A 14220-nucleotide genomic window follows, 5' to 3' on the forward strand; every position below is an offset into this window, starting at 1 on the left:
TTGTCTGTTTGCTCATTGTTGGTCCCTTCTGCTAGCACATGATGATTTGTTGTAGATGGCCCCAGATCAATCATGCCAGCCCTATCCCCCCCCACCCCACCCTCCCCTTCCCTTCCATGACATTTGATCGAACCTTGATAACAATAGTTTGGGCAAAAATAAAATTATTTTTAATATTTACTTCAAAAATAAAAAAATATCTTTCCATTCTTGTGTGTTTCATGTATGATACAAGTGCTGCAGCTGACAGCACCAGGAAGGTAGATTGCTGCATTCACTCCAGTCCATTCCTTGGATTTCAGCAGGTGGTAAACTGATTTCACCTGGAATAGGCAAGATACAAATGGACCTGGAAAGAGTCTGAAAAAACTGCTGGGGAACGCAGCACTTAATACTAGTTAGTCAGTAGCATCTGACTAGCAGAGCTGTGCAACCCCTGAAACTTTAATAATTAATGACACTGCATCAACTGAAAAATTCAGATGCTGCTGTTTAACATCCGTACTGCAGCTGGCGATTGCAGTGTGTGCCTCTTGAAGAGGTTAATCATGAAACACACTTTCTTCTGATGAAGTATGATCGCATTTATTAGGGTACATGAACCACTGATGTTCTGAAAATAGTTGGTTACATCAAGAGCCTCTGCATAATGTGAAAGCAAGAGTGTGGTGTGTGTAAGCAGTGCAATATGCACTAAGGTACCAATCTTTTTCTGTCAAACCATTATTTCTGACACATATATGAACAATGTACTTCAACCATTTTCAGGCAACTAACAAAGAGACCCACGGTTATTTGATATAACAAAGAGACCCATGGTTATTTGATACAGTACAATTCAAACACATATACAAGAAAAATGTGTTTGACAGTAGTATGAGATGGTTTTGATGATAGCATATACCTCTATCAGTTCACGCAGAGACTGCAACAGCCACTTGCAATACTGACATTGAGCAAGACTATCTTTGTTTGTTACTTGCTTCACTATCATTACTTAGTAAGGCTTTAATTTAAGTTTGTGTACAGCTGTGCGACCACATCCTATTGAAATGTCAGAATGAGGTACTAAAAGTCAGAAGAATTTTCTTGGACTTCTTTTTAAGGTCACTGTTAATTCATTTAGTTCAGTTAAGCCTGATTTGTCAACGTCAGCATCCAAGACTTAGACTGGAGCATACATTGCGACTGAAGCCAACTTTCCTGGTTGTTTCTCACTCTATGCCAGACATCTGTTTGCATAATGCATGAAACACGCTAAGTGATACAGTTAAAATAGACTCTGAATAAAAGGACATGAAAGCAGTTAACATGAACCATACAAGATGAATACAAAAGATAGCAATTTATAAGGGTCACCTTTTATATCTTAAGGACCCATTCGGTGTGATGATAAGATTCCATTAGGTTCCTTTTATTCCGCCCATTATTGAAGCTGTTAAAATGGCAATAACACCTGCACTACTGTGTACCCCAAAGCTGTATCATCATATCATAACACACTTACTGCAAGTGAATTGTGCATTACCTTCATATATGTGAATGATGTTTGGATGCTGCACAGATGACATAATCTGAATTTCTCTTCGTATCCTTACCAAGTCTGCTTCTGTCTCTATCTTCGCCTTTTTAATAGTTTTTATGGCAACCTGCAAAGGGAAACAAAATAATCAAATTACATTAGTACCAGTGGCAGCAGGCAGCAAAAAATGGAGGACTAACTGTATGGTACACAAGGCTGTAATTAAATCAGACAATGGAAAATCCAGGATGGAATGTAACAATATTATGAGAAGGAAAGTTGGTATACACCATTTAGTGTAGATGCTGAGTTGCAGATAGGCACAACAAAAAAACTCTTCATCAGCAATACACACACACACACACACACACACACACACACACACACACACACACACACACTCACTCACTCACGCCAATGCAATCCACACACATGACTGCAATCTCAGGCAACTGAAACCACACTGTGAGCAGCAGCATCAGTGCATGATGGGAGTGGTGACTGAGTGGGGTTAACAAACCTTCGTTAGTCACTGTCCTCACCCATCCAGCCCCTTCTCTGTTCCCATTCCACCACTACACAGCCATCATTCCACCACTACACTCAGTCTTTTTATTTCTCTCCTTTTCCACTACTTCCCCTCTCCACCTCTCCCCTGCACTCAGTCTAACCTGCAGCATTTTACTGCCCACCACCCCCACCATAATATCCCTCCCTCTCCCTGCTCCAGCTTCCTTACCCCAATCCAGTTGCCACTCCCATCACGCACTGGTGCTGCTGTTCACAGTTTGGTTCTAGTAGCCTGAGACTGCAGTTGTGTGTGTAAGTTGCATTTGTGTGTGTGTTGTGTGTGTTTCCGCACGCGCGCACATATGTCTGTCTATTGTTTATGAAGGCCTTAATGGCCAAAAGCTATAATTTTGAGAGTCGCTTGTTGTGCCTATCTGCGACTCAGCATCTCTGCTATATGGTGAGTAGCAACTTTCATTCTCATAATTTGGCTACAATTAATGATTCTCTTTCCATTAATTTGAGTTGCTCAGATATTCTGTTCATATATTACATTTCAATGGCTCTAACACAGAGAAAACATTATAAATCTGTCCAATATTGGTTTAATTGATGTACACATTTACTAAGCTATTTTATATACAAAACTAGTCCTTCCTCCTTCTACTTCACAGATACCTCTTCATGTGGGTTTTGAATGGCGTACCACCTAGCCCTCATCAAGTTGAACAACAGTTAACAGTTGATCTCTACAATTGTTGGAAACCTAAATAATGAAACTAGCCATTTCAAAAGTTACCATTTGCCACTTGAAACAGAATAAAAATTATACAACAAGTATCTGGCAACTACACAACACAAGAATTAAATGTTTCAAAAACTAAAATGCAACTTCAAGAAAAATAACTTATCTATACATGATGGTAGGACTTTACAGGGAATCTCAATTTGGTCATCCTAATGCAGATTTCTGTCTCTTAAGCACTCCAGTCATAAGACAGGAGCATCAGCAAACACACTGAAAACATGCAGACTCAGTGGAAACATACATCATAGTAGAATTGGCCCAACAAGAGTATGTATTTATGTATAGCCTACTATTTTACTTACTAATTAAAATACTCACATGGTGACATTAATCAAAACGGGGATGCAATGGGATGGGGGAGATGCCACATCAAGGTGTGACTACAGAAAGGAAAAAAAATGTAAACAATCTTTTACAATGCTTGCATCAGCTGTTAATGTAAGAAGTACAGCATTAACTGTCTTACACTGAAGAGCCAAATAAACTGGTACACCTGTCTAACATCATGTAGAGCCCCCACGAGCAGGTAGAAGTGTCGCAACACAACATGGCATGGACTCGACTAATGTCTGAAGTAGTGCTGGAAGGAACTGATACTACGAACCTGTAGGGCTGTGTAGTGATTCGAGTAAATTCTACAGTCTCCTACTGCCTCAAACACACGATATTCTGGATATGAGTGTGGGATAGTAGAATCCTACCTACTGCATGTCACATGTTTGTGTGTGCAGGTTTAAAATCAGTCACGGGAAGAAAGTAGATGCAGCGGACGAACGGCATCGACAAGTACCTGCAGGGCAATCGATAGATGTTTTAGTAAGTGTGTAAGGAAGAACCATGGAGTTTATATGCAGCTCTGTGCTTATTGTGTCATTGCCTATTGTTATTAAAACAAGGGCAGTTGAAACAGAACTCTTAAAAAAACTCTTGACGTAACCTTGCTATAGGCAAGATTTATTTTCTGATTCCTGTTAAGAAAAGTTAGGGTATCTAAGCCAACTTTCTTTTAACTGTAACTCAACTGGTTTCTGACGTTCGGCTGTACGAGAGACTTACATATTTATGTGGAAAGTGAGAGTTTTGTTGTGTATGAAAGTCAAACACATCGTCAATTGATGAAAAGTAAAGTTTGTATGTCTACTTATTTCACAAGTAGAAAGAGTCTAAAAACAGGCAGATAATGTAGAAGGAAATTTCAAAGAGAAAATAGCTAACTCTGATATTATAAATGTAATTAGTTTGGAGGAACAATTTGGAGAAATTGTAGATCGAAAGGTTACAGAGAGAATAACATCCGGAAACGTATCACCTACAAGGGCTATGCCGAAAGTTTTTAGCAGAATGTACGAAAAAAAATTTATTTGCAAAAAAACGTTTACAACTTTTCAAAATACTCTCAGTTAGCATATATACATTTTTCCATTTTCTGAAACCACTTAGAAAATGTGTCAGTCCAAACTTCTTTTGGGATGTCACTTAGTGCACTCTCGTATGCTGCAATGGCCTCTTCTTATGATGAAAACCGCTGCCCTCGAATTTTTTCCTTAGTGTTAGGGAACAGAAAGAAGTCACAGGGGGTCAGGTCAGGTGAATAGGGGGGATGGGGTAACACTCGCACTTTTTCCTTCTCCAGAAAGTCCATTGTTCTGGCAGCTCTGTGCGCAGATGCATTGTCGTGATGCAGCAGAAGGTGCCCACTCTTGGACTTTGGATGCTGTGACTTCCATGTGGTGATGACTGTATGACGTGTGTCCAAGGTCACAGAGGTGAGATGCCCGATCTTTGTGAAAAAGTTGCCACCATCTTTTTTCCAGAGCTCCGACTATGTCGAACTTTTATGGGTGGTTCCTCACCTGGAAAGCACCACACAGAAGACTGTCTCTTCATTTCAGGGTCATAATAATAGACCCACGTTTCATCACCTGTGGCGATATTGTAGGTGTCTTGGGACTTCCCTCCATTGAATTTTTCAAGCATGAAACAACACCAGTCCACTCTCGCCTCCTTTTGGCTTTCTGTCAGGGAATGTGGCACACAACGGGCACATCGTAAGGCCTAAGTGACTATGAACAATGATCTGTGCTGCTGTTGATCCAATATTTAGGGTCCCCTCAATGTCGCAAAATGTAAGATGTGGATCTTCTTTGATCATTTTCCTCACAGCATCAATGTTTTCAGGAGTCACAGCTGTTGCTGGCCGACCGGGACGAGGTTCGTCTTCAATTGAAGGCCAACCCCTCGAAAACTCACGAAACCAATTTCCAACTGTGGCCCTAGAAGGGGAAGCTTCACCAAAAACACGCAGTAAAGAAGTATGGCATTCTTCGGCACATAAACCCTTTTTATAATTGTAAAAAATCATGGTGTGACAGCTCCATCCTGCACCATCTCTGACTCAACACTGCCTGTGCTTTCTTACTGCGCTGTGGGCGGGGGATCACCACTAGCCACAGGCTGCGCGCACACGTCCCAAGGTCGAAAAACATCACTCTTTCGAATGAAAACAACCCCATTGTCCTCCGCCTTATGGTTTCCGAACTCAATACCAGGAAGGGTATGGACAACCTGTGGAGAGAAATTAAGCTCATCCAAGATAAAATAGAAAAAAGGGTAACTTCACCTAATGTTGTATTAACTACTGAAGCGGTAACTGATTTGCAAATGGGGAGCTAATTCAGGGTTCTCTAGACAATTTCCTAGATTTAAGCTGGACGGAGAGGTACATCCAACCCATTTCTTAAAAATATTTAACCAAACTTTACCAAAAACTTGGGAAGATTCCAAGATCAAATTTGCTGTGGGGGACCTTCTAGGGGAAGCCTTAGAATGGAGAACAGTAAATATTGAAAATTTTTCCTCTTGGGGAGACTTTCAAATGAAATTTAAAGAGAAGTACTGGTCTGCCAGTGCTCAAGAAAAGTTAATATCAGATCTATGGGACCCAAAATGTTATAATAATACTTGGGGTACTATAAGGAAATATTACGATTGGCATTTAACACAAGCAAAAAAAGGGGGGAGAAATACAATGTAAAGGATGTAAACTTGTATATCCCCTATGGATGTTAACATTCTGAGTTAAAGGGCGGTGTACCGACCGTCGGATCCCGAGTTGTTTTCAGTGTTTTTTTCCGAAACTATTTTCCTGCACTGAATTCCTTTAGAATCTAGAACTATTCTGTAGTCTTAATGCTTAGAAAACTGGATATGACTATAAAATAGAGAACAACTTAAGAGAATCACAGAAAAAAGTGATATCTAGACGAAATAAACTGAATAGAGTATTATATTTGTGGAAAATATAATATGATGTGACTAGCTGAAAAACTGTTATACCGTAGTGTATAGATTTTCTATTTTGTATAGAGCATTTTATACCTTTTATGAGATGTGATATAGATGGGAGGGTCATGATGTGAGGACCACCAGGTGTTGTTGAGGAAAATGTTTGTACATATGGAAATATGCACCTATATATAGGAAGCTATGACAGTTCTACATCGAATGTACATAAGAAGAGGTGCACATAAACGAAGAACAGTGACAGTTCTAAATAGAGATTAGAATAGGCACAATGAACTCATGCGCAAAGAGAGACGAAAGCATGTAAGTTTATGGAATGAAAACACTAAATAATGACCAACTATAAAGTAGTAATGAGTAATGGATAAATAAGAAAGGGGCGCGAGCAAAGAAAGAAAACAAAAGTAGAAGAGGAATTAGTCATGTTGATCATTAAGAAACGTCAGTGTAATAAATACACTGATGAATTGCGGGATAGTGGGACATAAATAGTATATGTAGACATAGTATCTATTGAAAATATAAAAGTTGATAAATAGAGGAGGACTCTAGGGTGTAAATGATATACAGTTTTAAAGAACGAATGCAAAGTTTAAGATAGATTTATATCTTTACCAGAAGATACTTAATTATGGCACACATAGAAATGTATACTAGGGTAATGAACCGTGAGACCTGCTCAGAAAGGATAAGGGGGGCGTACCCGGCATTCACTAAGTATAAAGGGCAGGCGTACCTACGTGGAGACAGGACGATCTGTGGCCTACAGAACTAAAGAATAGGGATGTTTTGTAAGGGGCGTACCTACCAGAATGGAAAGAGGAAGTGGTCTCATAAGGTCAACCCACAAGCAAGGAATAGGTGCTGATCCTAGGAGAAGGGGACAGTATCGTGACAAAAGTCACAAGTTTTATAGGGATTATTCTGGGAAGTGTGAATTCTATGAACGACTAGCATTATTAGGTATCGTCGAAACAAATGAGTGTCAAGAGAACATTTTTATTTTGTCCAGAGTTCCTCCAAGCTACAAATACTAGGAAAAAGGTAGTACAAAAGATAAGAATAGAAAACAGATTACTCATATGTCATAAACACCTAGAGAGAGAGAGAGAGAGAGAGAGAGAGAGAGAGAGAGAGAGAGAGAGAGAGGAGGGGAGGGTCCTTGCAATTCCTAAATATTAGTAAAGCTGACTAAAATCATGGGTAAATGATCATGTCTTAGTAACGAAGTAAAATAAGAAAAGAGTAGAGAAACAATGAGCAAGAGATGACAGAGAATCATAATTCAAAGGAAAGTTGAAACTTCCTGGCAGATTAAAACTGTGTGCCTGACCGATACTCGAACTCGGGACGTTTGCCTTTCGTGGGCAAGTGCTCTACCAACTGAGCTACCAAAGCATGACTCACGCCCAGTACTCACAGCTTTACTTCTGCCAGTATCTCGTCTCCCACCTTCCAAACTTTACAGAAGCTCTCCTGCGAACCTTGCAGAACTAGCACTCCTGAAAGAAAGGATATTGCGGAGACATGGCTTAGCCACAGCCTGGGGGATGTTTCCAGAATGAGAATTTCACTCTGCAGCAGAGTGTGCGCTGATATGAAACTTCCTGGCAGATTAAAACTGTGTGCCCGACCAAGACTCGAACTCGGGACGTTTGCCTTTCGCAGGCAAGTGCTCTACCAACTGAGCTACCGAAGCACAACTCACGCCCGATACTCACAGCTTTACTTCTGCCAGTATCTCGTCTCCCACCTTCCAAACTTTACAGAAGATCTCCTGCGAACCTTGCAGAACTAGCACTCCTGAAAGAAAGGATATTGCGGAGACATGGCTTAGCTACAGCCTGGGGGATGTTTCCAGGATGTGCAAAGGATGGTGAAAACATGAGTAGGCAACAGGGTGTTGGATGGCCACTCCTAATCACAGGACAAGATGGTTGGAGGCTTGCTCGCTCTGCGGAGAGAGAGGTCATGACCTGTGGCAGATCTGATGACACAGTACACTGCTGACATAGGCACAAGTGTTTCAGAGCACACCGTTCGATGCACATTGCCAAGTAGGGTTCCACAGCAGATGACCCCTGTGTGTTCCCATGCTGACCCAATGATATCATCAATTACAATCACAGTGAGCATTGGATCATTGAAATTGGACTCTGGATAAATGAAAATGTGCCATCTGTTCGTGTGAAAGGTGTTTCTTCATACAATAGATTGATAGTTGTGACAGGATATGCTGTCATCCATGAAGTGGCTGCATAAAACATGTGCCGTGCCTTGGACGCAGGCTGGTCAAGGCTCTTTTATTATGTTACTGAGGACATTCACAGGGGCTTCAATGGGACCTACGGTAGTAATCTATGACATCATGACAGCTGTGGACAATGCGAATTATGCGCAGATCATACAATCACAAACACACATTCATGCAAACACACTCCCAACTGTACCTATCTACCCTACACTCTCCCCACCTTGTTCCTTTATGCTTCCATAAACAGCACTTTACTGTCCCCCCACCTCTAGCCTGCAATCGATCCCCCTACCTGCCCCAACCTCTTCTTTACCCCCACCACCCAGACTACTTCTCCCATCATGCACTGATGTTCGTTGTCTAGCCTCAGCAGCCAGAGACAGTGGTCGCACGCTCGTGTGTGTGTGTGTGTGTGTGTGTGTGTGTGTGTGTGTGTGTTTGTTTCGTCCAATACAGAAGAAGGCCTAAGGTGAGTCACAATCTATTCTTTTCATATTGCTGACCATGCTTAATGTCTTCCCTGATGGTGATGACATCTTCAGTGACAACTGTGTGTGTCACAAGATCAGAATCACACTACTTAAATGGTTCAGACCTACTTCCGCAAGGCCATATCAATTCCTTGACCACCTTTCAAGAAGTTACTGTGGGATAGAAGAATGTAGCCATGCTATCCCTTCCATACTATCTGCTTCCTAACTGCGGTATTTATAACGGGGCCAGCCAGTCGTTAACTGACAGCTGGGCTATGTTACAATGCCAATCCAGTTCTGGAAAATGCCATGAAGACAACATCACACCTATAATGCAACTGTCAGCTCCAACATTGAGCCTTGTGTCCCCAACATGGCTCTCTTTGCCAAAATCCAGCTTCCTTCCCATGTTCTGGGGCTTGAACTCAGGTCACCCCAGAACTGCACCACTGGAGTCTGATGCTGCCAGTCACAGCTGCCCATGCTCTGGTGCAGACTTTGAGGCAGTGGGTTGCTATATCATCTTGACTGTCTTCACCAGGTCAATGGTAAACATCATGGCTGGGTCTGCTACAGGCTTGGTTGCACGAGATGTCCTGATACAGCATCAGTGGGCACTGGGTGCATGCTGTGGCTATGTACTTGTAACACTCGCTGAGGTCTCAGAGATCAACAGATGTCACCAGGAAAACTGAATGAATGTAAATGCCATGTCGCACTTGGGTTCGAGGAGCACATCACTGAATCCACGTTAATGTCTTGTTCACTTACTTTGCCAGATCTGAGCCTGATGGAACAGATCTAGGATGCTATAGGCCACGAGCTCTGCAAGCACTAACCATTGGCCCATAATTCAAAGCATTGGTGTGAACTGTACATAGACATCTGGTGCTACATAGCTTCTGAAACCTAGCAATCACTTCTGTACAGCTATCTGAAGGTCGGCCAAAACACTGTTCAGCAGATATCATAATGTTTTGGCTCATCAATGTACTTGAACCATGTATTTTGCTATTCATCAATTTTGGCATTAGTTCTTTTCTGACATCCTCAATTTTTATACAATATAGCCTACAAATAGGAGTCTACTGTCTTCTGCTCCAATCTGGGAATCTCATCCCTGAATTTTAGATCTATGTTTCATTTCAATATTACAAAGCTGGGAAAACCTTTGTTTTATAGAATTTTACACATTTTTCTCTTCTATAGCAACTTTAAGTGCCCCACGTGTTGTTGTTGTGGTCTTCAGTCCAGAGACTGGTTTGATGCAGCTCTCCATGCTACTCTGTCCTGTGCAAGCTTCTTCATCTCCCAATACCTACTACATCTCTTGGTCTCCCTCTACGATTTTTACCCTCCATGCTGCACTCCAATACTAAATTGGTGATCCCTTGATGCCTCATAACATGTCCTACCAAAAGATCCCATCTTCTAGTCACATACTGCAGAGCAAATTGCAACCTCAACTTCAATGCTTTGGTCATCCCTTTATGTGGCACTACCCTCAAGGTGTTTGAAGTGCGTGACCCGTTCTAATACTTCAAAGCTGATGCTGATTTGTAACCAAATGGATCTTTCTAATGAAATACCTTAATCTCAGTTTTTACTGTTAATATTTTGCATTCACAAACTGTATGTGACAGGCAAACTGATCTCTAAACGTCATTTTCTTAGGCTGGTATAACTGCCTGGTCATGCGCAAATAAGAAGGTATCATTGTCTTTTGCTGAATTTGCTAAATCTGTGTTACACTTACGATTTCCATACTCAGACCATATCATAAATTTCTAGAAACTTTCTGTAAGTTTTTTTTTTTTTTTAACTTCTATAATACGGCTTTGAAACTCTTTGTTAAGAACATGTTTCCCACAGCTCACCTTACAACACTAGTAGTGACCTGGCCGAGCTTCACACAGATAGCTCTAAATATCTAAGGCCAGATGACTTTGATGATGGGCCACTGCATAGAGTTATGATAAAAGAAGACAGGTAACTGAATGTCATCACTTTCACATAATATAAATTATTTAAGCAGTGTGCGCCTGGAAAGTTTTCATGACACAAACATTTTCTGTTCCATATGTAATTAGTGTCTTGAGTGGTATCTCATGGCAGTAATGGGGCTGAGAGCTACCACACTGGCCAGCCTGCCTGACTGAAATTACCAGTTCAACATTATTACAACCACTTGCAAGTAGCCCAAATGCAGTGTCAGTGTGGTGTGGTCTACATGACCAGAATGGAGTTTGACAAGAGCTATGACCAGAATGGAGTTTGACAAGAGCTAAGACCAATTACTGACCACCCAACTTCAGTGTGAGCATGAGTTACAGTTTGTGGCCCTGTTGTGCATTTCCCCATACCACATTGGTACAAAGCACCCACTGCCACACAAAATTGGTATGATGCACTCTTTTCATTAAAAATAATGGCCTCCAGAACCCTCTACCGTGCAACAATGGTATGAAGAACCCTCTGCTGTGAAACATAGTTATGAAGCACTGTCTGCCACATGACCTTTGTGGCATGCAGCCTCTGCCTCACAATGCTTGTAGGAAGCAGATTCTGCCACACATCAGTACAAAGCACCCTTTGCCACACATCAGTATGAAGAACTCTCCATCACACTACATTGGAATGTACCCATCTCAGCCATACAACACAGTAAAAAGCACCCTCTGCCAAGCAATGTTGGTATGGAGAACTTTGGTACAAAGCATTCCTCACCAAGTAACCTTGGTACAAAACACTGTCTGCCTTGTAATGCTTGTATCCAGCACTCTCTGGCAAGTAAAAATGGCACAGACCACAAGGTGAGCAACCAAGATTCCAAGTCCTGCCATTCACAGTTAGGTGACAATGGCATAATTTTCACAAAGGTGGGAGGCTTTACTTCATATAGTCCAGCCAAATTGCATGAAATATTTATAAATTTATAAATGATTACATGATGATGGCGTCCTCTTGGGTAAAATATTCCAGAGGTAAAATAGTCCCCCATTCGGATCTCTGGGCGGGGACTACTCAAGAGGATGTCGTTATCAGGAGAAAGAAAACTGGCGTTCTACGGATCGGAGCGTGGAATGTCAGATCCCTTAATCGGACAGGTAGGTTAGAAAATTTAAAAAGGGAAATGGATAGGTTGAAGTTAGATATAGTGGGAATTAGTGAAGTTCGGTGGCAGGAGGAACAAGACTTCTGGTCAGGTGACTACAGGGTTATAAACACAAAATCAAATAGGGGTAATGCAGGAGTAGGTTTAATAATGAATAGGACAATAGGAATGCGGGTAAGCTACTACAAACAGCATAGTGAACGCATTATTGTGGCCAAGATAGATACGAAGCCCACGCCTACTACAGTAGTACAAGTTTATATGCCAACTAGCTCTGCAGATGACGAAGAAATTGAAGAAATGTATGATGAAATAAAAGAAATTATTCAGATTGTGAAGGGAGACGAAAATTTAATAGTCATGGGTGACTGGAATTCGAGTGTAGGAAAAGGGAGAGAAGGAAACATAGTAGGTGAATATGGATTGGGGGACAGAAATGAAAGAGGAAGCCGCCTGGTCGAATTTTGCACAGAGCACAACATAATCATAACTAACACTTGGTTTAAGAATCATGAAAGAAGGTTGTATACATGGAAGAACCCTGGAGATACTAAAAGGTATCAGATAGATTATATAATGGTAAGACAGAGATTTAGGAACCAGGTTTTAAATTGTAAGACATTTCCAGGGGCAGATGTGGACTCTGACCACAATCTATTGGTTATGACCTGTAGATTAAAACTGAAGAAACTGCAAAAAGGTGGGAATTTAAGGAGATGAGACCTGGATAAACTAAAAGAACCAGAGGTTGTACAGAGATTCAGGGAGAGCATAAGGGAGCAATTGACAGGAATGGGGGAAATAAATACAGTAGAAGAAGAATGGGTAGCTTTGAGGGATGAAGTAGTGAAGGCAGCAGAGGATCAAGTAGGTAAAAAGACGAGGGCTAGTAGAAATCCTTGGGTAACAGAAGAAATATTGAATTTAATTGATGAAAGGAGAAAATATAAAAATGCAGTAAGTGAAACAGGCAAAAAGGAATACAAACGTCTCAAAAATGAGACCGACAGGAAGTGCAAAATGGCTAAGCAGGGATGGCTAGAGGACAAATGTAAGGATGTAGAGGCCTATCTCACTAGGGGTAAGATAGATACCGCCTACAGGAAAATTAAAGAGACCTTTGGAGATAAGAGAACGACTTGTATGAATATCAAGAGCTCAGATGGAAACCCAGTTCTAAGCAAAGAAGGGAAAGCAGAAAGGTGGAAGGAGTATATAGAGGGTCTATACAAGGGCGATGTACTTGAGGACAATATTATGGAAATGGAAGAGGGTGTAGATGAAGATGAAATGGGAGATATGATACTGCGTGAAGGGTTTGACAGAGCACTGAAAGACCCGAGTCGAAACAAGGCCCCCGGAGTAGACAATATTCCATTGGAACTACTGACGGCTGTGGGAGAGCCAGTCCTGACAAAACTCTACCATCTGGTGAGCAAGATGTATGAAACAGGCGAAATACCCTCAGACTTCAAGAAGAATATAATAATTCCAATCCCAAAGAAAGCAGGTGTTGACAGATGTGAAAATTACCGAACTATCAGCTTAATAAGTCACAGCTGCAAAATACTAACACGAATTCTTTACAGACGAATGGAAAAACTAGTAGAATCCAACCTCGGGGAAGATCAGTTTGGATTCCATAGAAACACTGGAACACGTGAGGCAATACTGACCTTACGACTTATCTTAGAAGAAAGATTAAGAAAAGGCAAACCTACGTTTCTAGCATTTGTAGACTTAGAGAAAGCTTTTGACAATGTTGACTGGAATTCTCTCTTTCAAATTCTAAAGGTGGCAGGGGTAAAATACAGGGAGCCAAAGGCTATTTACAATTTGTACAGAACCAGATGGCAGTTATAAGAGTCGAGGGACATGAAAGGGAAGCAGTGGTTGGGAAGGGAGTAAGACAGGGTTGTAGCCTCTCCCCGATGTTGTTCAATCTGTATATTGAGCAAGCAGTAAAGGAAACAAAAGAAAAATTCGGAGTAGGTATTAAAATTCATGGAGAAGAAATAAAAACTTTGAGGTTCGCCGATGACATTGTAATTCTGTCAGAGACAGCAAAGGACTTGGAAGAGCAGTTGAATGGAATGGACAGTGTCTTGAAAGGAGGATATAAGATGAACATCAACAAAAGCAAAACAAGGATAATGGAATGTAGTCTAATTAAGTCGTGTGATGCTGAGGGAATTAAATTAGGAAATGAGGCACTTAAAGTAGTAAAGGAGTTTT

At 41.2% G+C, this 14220-nt stretch overlaps 1 protein-coding gene across 3 annotated transcripts in view; it reads right to left on the minus strand.

Moving 5' to 3' along the window:
* Positions 1–14220, minus strand: part of LOC126474282 (serine/threonine-protein kinase par-1-like) — a 420752-nt gene that overhangs the window by 190131 nt on the left and 216401 nt on the right. For all 3 annotated transcript variants that reach the window (XM_050101749.1, XM_050101764.1, XM_050101756.1), the window contains exon 5: positions 1529–1649. In XM_050101749.1, coding sequence (XP_049957706.1) covers positions 1529–1649 — 121 coding nt within the window. The remainder of the gene's footprint in view (positions 1–1528; positions 1650–14220) is intronic.

The sequence above is a fragment of the Schistocerca serialis genome, chromosome 1 (genome assembly GCF_023864345.2).
Source record: "Schistocerca serialis cubense isolate TAMUIC-IGC-003099 chromosome 1, iqSchSeri2.2, whole genome shotgun sequence".
NCBI lineage: Eukaryota > Metazoa > Arthropoda > Insecta > Orthoptera > Acrididae > Schistocerca > Schistocerca serialis.